Source organism: Coccinella septempunctata, chromosome 3, assembly GCF_907165205.1.
Source record: "Coccinella septempunctata chromosome 3, icCocSept1.1, whole genome shotgun sequence".
In the NCBI taxonomy this organism is placed as follows: Eukaryota; Metazoa; Arthropoda; class Insecta; order Coleoptera; family Coccinellidae; genus Coccinella; species Coccinella septempunctata.
The window spans coordinates 1,750,904-1,756,673 of NC_058191.1; the positions used below are offsets into that span (position 1 = coordinate 1,750,904).

The following is a 5,770-nucleotide window of genomic DNA, read 5'->3' on the forward strand; positions in this document are numbered from 1 at the left end:
TACAAAGTGTTTCCTTTATTAGTTCTTTTATACCCCGAACCCTTCATTCTAAGAATTATTAGTTAGGTTTCACAATCAGATCGTATTTTGAAATGCAGATACAAAATTATATTTTAAATACATCTATCGATCAATAAAATTGTTGAACCCAACTCTTCTAAAATTTAGTTATTTTAGTAGGAGAACATATTACTCAAGTTTCTGATTTGTAACTTGAAGTGAAAAAGGCTCTTTTGGATTTTTTTGTAATTAAAATTTGGGTAGATGTAAGTTGGAAAGATCATCGCAAGAGGGCATTGTGATCCACGGTTTAAAAATTTCTCTGCTCTTTATTAGGTTCATGTGTTCTATGATTCTGCATTTCATTTATATTTATGAGTTCTGTGTTTATCAGCTGTTTAGCTGTCATACTTTCAAATGTACCAAAACATTGCGTATTGAGCTGTTGAAAAGTTCAATATTGATTTAATTATCTGGTTTAATCGTTGTGATACAAATATATCTTTTACCCATATAATTCCAAAATAACAATGGCTTCAGCCGTCACGGATAAAGTGAAAGAAAGGCGAAATAGGGTATGTTATGAGTCATCAAAAATGATAGATAATACTCAAACAACTTGATTTGTAGGTCTTACTAGGACAATTACCCGATGATTTTCTGCGTATTGCAGTTTCCCCTCAACAACAACAAGAGGCTGCAGACAGGCAAGCAGCCATAGCTTTACATCAAGCATATTCAGCACAGTCATTGGGTAGGTTAAGTATAACCGTTGTTCAAGCAAAATTAGCTAAGAACTATGGCATGACACGTATGGACCCCTACTGCAGATTGAGAGTTGGACACTATGTTTATGAAACCAACACCGATTCCAATGGAGGGAAAACACCTAAGTGGAATAAAGTTGTACAATGGTTAGTGTTAATTTTTGGATACGTTAGGATTTGTTTCACTCATGCTATTTTTTCCAGTATGCTTCCAAAGGGAATAAACACGATATCAGTTGAAATATATGATGAGTGCTCGTTTACTATGGATGAATTGATAGCTTGGGCTACCATTGTGATTCCACAGCAGGTTTTATCTGGGGAAACTCATGAGGACTGGTATCCTTTAACCGGAAAACAAGGAGAAGGGGTGGAAGGAATGATTAACTTGGTACTGAGTTATACTGTAAGTATTTAACAATAATATATTAATAATGGGCTAATCTTTTTCCAACAACTTCTAGGTAAGTCCCCCGTTCTATGCACCTGAACGACCGATTATGGTGGTACCAAATGTTGGTACAGGAGTAGGTATGCAACCAACTCTGTTAGGAGGACCCACACCCACTCCGTTAAGAGTTTACACCGCCCCAAATGCACAGGTTCCGGTAATACCAGTCTTGAGTGAATCTGAACTGAAACAAATAGAAGAGATGTTCCCGAGTATTGATAAGGAGGTTATAAAGAGCGTATTTGAAGCTAATAGAGGCAATAAGGAAGGTACCATCAATTCATTGCTGCAAATGTCGGCCGATTAATAGGAGCTCTATTGATGATCTTGATCCATCTTTCATTAGTATTAATAATAATGAATCCTTCTGTCCGTTTTATTGAATGGATTGTTTCCAAATTGTACGAAATTTACTCGAAACTTATGTTTGAATCTGGAGGGAAGGTTGTTGGTTTACGTAATGTGAAGACTAAGTATCGTTATACAGGGTGTCCAGGAAAGAATTAGTTAACATGAAACAATTCGAGAGATATAGTAGGCGCTCAATATAAAATACAAAAAAACTATTTGGATGACTTTCTACCAATTTAAAATAGATTTTTGATATTTTCTTACATTTTAACACCATAACATCAAATAAATCGAATCTATGGATATTTTTTATTCATACTATCCTCCTAATGAACTCTTCAATTAAATGTATGACGAAAAATATGAGTAGCGGTAGCAATGGGGAATTCTCCCCATTCTATATAAAATTCTACAAAACTTCGCATTTCAAGCATTTAATTTCCTGAAAAACTCATTTCAAGTACATTCTTGAGAAAGAAAAATAAATATGGGGATTTGAAATCTCAAAGATTCCGTTTCTATCTCACCATTTGGCAACATTGTCTACAGATTTTACGTAGATAATTAAGGACAACAGATTGGTTACGTGGATTAGATAAACGAAGATGGCTTCTTGAGGATCACTTCATCTTCAGTAAACAAGACATAAACTCTTTCTTTGACAGTTGTAAGTGTCCAAAGTGGTTCCATCTCATTAAGGAGTCAATCCTTTCTGTCTTAGGACCACTTATAGCCTACTAGAAATCCTCTCTAACAGGCTATGGACCTCTTCGTAACTATGATGATAACTCGATAAAAGTGGCACTGTTGCCAATTCGTGCACATGAAACGAAGTTAAAACCCCATATTTGAAATATTAATTTGGACAGTTTCTGCTGCTGATGAATAGTGCTTCATATTCTAGATCCAAAGACAAAAATTGTAAGAAATTTTCGAATTTGTGAAAATCTCAATTTTCACTGATAACTCCAAAATGGTGTTCCTCATTCTGTGTTTCTCAGAAAAAAAGCTCGGAAATGTGCCAGTTTTTGGTCTAGTTCTACTTTCTGAGAACCCCTCATGAGACACCCTCTAATTTATTATTTTTTTTTCATTGAGTATATACTCAATACTTATAACTATATGTCTCAATGTAGATTCTTTTTTATTCCATTTAGGGCGCTTATACCTCTCTATTATTTATTTCAAGTTCAGCCAAAATTTCCTGGACACCCTGTATGTGATGGACGTTTTTGAAAATGTCAGCAAGTAAGATAGTGATTTACTGAATTATCTTTTGACTGGAAGTAAGTTTAGTATCTATTTTCTTTAATCCTTCGAGATATAAATGATAACAATTTCATATACATATTTTTTTATATATTATTCTATTTTATTTACTTAATTGAAAATTTTCTAAAAGGAAGTATCACAGACAACTTCTGAATTTTGATCTCCGTCAGTTTTCCTGCATACAAATTACTGAAAATCCGAAAGTTAACCACGTGTTAGTATTTCAAACGAACCCAATTTGACGAGATCGTATCAAAGATATTATAATATCTTTGGATCGTATGGTGTCACAATCCAAGGCTTAGAGAACATAATTGGTCTATTAATTATCCTTGATCAAGGTCACCATTTGGATTGGTTTCCTCCAGTGAAGTCTAGAAGACCTTTATAGTCTTTTAGAGTTCACTGGTTTCCACATAGAAGTGTTAATTTTGAAAATTCATTAAATGAATAATTTGTCTGATACTGCTCTCCCTAAAGCCCGTTTGCAACAGCCGAGAATTCTCTAGAAAATTTACAATTCATGCGCCGTGAATTATTTACCGTTGCATACGCACTTTCGGTAGAATTCCCTGTTCAGTTACATACAAAATAATCTCTGCCGTTTTCTTGGGAGAATTCTCCGGAGAATTTTGTAGAGAATTCTCGGCTGTTGCAAACGGGCTTAAGATAGGAAAACAATTCAAATCTAACAATACTAAAAATCCCCACAATGACGAATCATGAACATAAATAGAAAAGTAATAATAAATTACGTTGTCTCGACACTAACATTTCTAGATATCGACGTTTATTACTTCATCCTTGGAAAAAGATGAAATCATTTGAATTGCTCATAGATGTATTTTTTCTTTCGGTTTTTGGAAAATGAATATTTGTACATCGGTCGAATTTCAAACACTACGTTTTCTTTATACAACGAAAAGTCATTAACGTGCATTGGGAAAACGTAGTCGAGTAAGCTAAGGAATTTTAAAAATTCATATTTGTTTTGAATTCGCCACACAACTGTCAAAATTCCATAGCAATCTTGGTGAGGAATTTTTCCAAAGCTAGTTATCAGTTTTAAAGGCATTATCACTTTATCACACACTTATTATCATTCTCAATGTTGACATAAAATGAGGATCATTGGAGCTTAAGGTGCCAAAATCTGTTAAGCAGCTTTACTGCAATCATTTCAACTATTCTAACACACAGTCCCCATCATTAACCAAAGAACTGTCAAATTATTCTTATTTTAAACCTTAAAACGTTGTATATTTGATCTATATGAAATATATATATGGACTCATTGCCATAATAAAAATTTTAGTCCTATAAGTCGTTTTATTTTATTCTTCGTTTTCAGATGTGATAGGTAACATATAACCATATTTCGAATAGCTTTGCCGCTTGATCTTATCAGATGATTGAAAAATCGACAAATTATAAAAAGAAAACGGGTTTGAAATAAGAAGATATACAGTGCGCGTCAAAATTATTGAACAACTTATTGGCAACAAAATCCTGCACCAATTTTTGTTTCACTTTCACCAAATTTTTATGCATTTTTGAAGGATTTTTGTTGCACCCTGTGCCATCCCCATCAACCCTCTGAATTTTTTGAATAGGGAAAGTGGGTCATGTGGTACTTTTTTGGCAGGTTCTTTGTATCCTCTTTACAGGCTTGCAGAAATTTTCAAGAAAAAAATTTGTTTTTCAAAAATTAGTTTGTTCAAAGAGGTTTTCTGTATGTGCACTTTGTCATGGCTCATTTACTTTGAGACGATGGTACCAGATGAAATTTGTCACCGAATGAAAGTCGACCATTACACTTTTGTTCATGCAGAACTTTCAACCCCCTCACGTTGACCTTGCCAAAAAAGTACCACATGGCCCACTTTCCCTATTCAAAAAATTCAGAGGGTTGATGGGGATGGCACAGGGTACAACAAAAATCCTTCAAAAATGCATATAAATTTGGTGAAAGTGAAACAGTAATTGACCTGTTTGAGGATTTTGTTGCCAAATGTATCTTCTGAGAAAATGAATTTGTTCCATAATTTTGACACGCACTATATATTATTGCTTAGTTTTGGTTCGCAGTTAGGCAGGTCTGAATCAGAGGAACCGATTACTTATTTTACAAGCTAACCATATACTACACAGTTTACGTTCATCCACCTCAAGATGCTATTGTTAAAACCAAACACGTCAGGTGATTCAGTTTTTACTGGAAAGAAATAAGGTCATCGGCCTACCTACTCTTTGTTTTAATGGTGCGTAGGCTTTATTTCAAGAAAATATCCCGAAAGAATGGAAAACACGAGCTTGTTTTGAAATTCCTGCAATATTGTGTAGTACCTATAGAATACTACAAGCAGTAGAAGGATGATCTTATGTTTTGTTCACAATAATGAAAAATGATTAAAATTTTGACGAAGGATCTCTTGTCTTTTCAATTTTAACTACGAACACGTGAGAAAAGTTTATTTTGTATACCCCATATCGCAGAATATTTTTGGGCCCATATTATTTCCTCACGAAATATGTTTTCGACCGCCTAAAAGGATTTTTCTTCTTTTATAATATCATTTAAACAACCAAAATTCATTTGTCCCAGAATATGTTCTAGGAAATCCAACAAATCCAGTTATTTGGCTCTCGAGACGGTTTTTAATTGAAACTATGACGAAGCACCCAAACATTGTATCTTTTCAATTTAACCCAGTGATTCGGAAACCTGCCACAATGTCGCTACCATCTTCGTTGGAGTTCCCTGCCTCCTCTAAAGCCTTCCAGGACCCTTCTGCGGAGGGCGAATGCAGTATTGATCGTGAACAGTATAGAATTAGAAATCTTCACCCTCAATTTCCACCTATGCTTGGGATAGATAGCAGAACTCTATTTTTTGGTATTAGATTTCTCATACGTACAAATGCGCCAA

General features: G+C 34.4%; 1 protein-coding gene across 1 annotated transcript; it reads left to right on the forward strand.

Moving 5' to 3' along the window:
* Positions 1–384: 384 nt before the first annotated feature.
* On the forward strand, positions 385–2,931 carry LOC123309923 (toll-interacting protein-like). The gene is made up of 4 exons (XM_044893233.1): positions 385–575; positions 631–914; positions 972–1,173; positions 1,232–2,931. Exons 1-4 carry the CDS (start codon positions 531–533, stop codon positions 1,523–1,525), a joined length of 825 nt encoding a protein of 274 aa, XP_044749168.1. The 5' UTR covers positions 385–530; the 3' UTR covers positions 1,526–2,931.
* Positions 2,932–5,770: the final 2,839 nt, after the last annotated feature.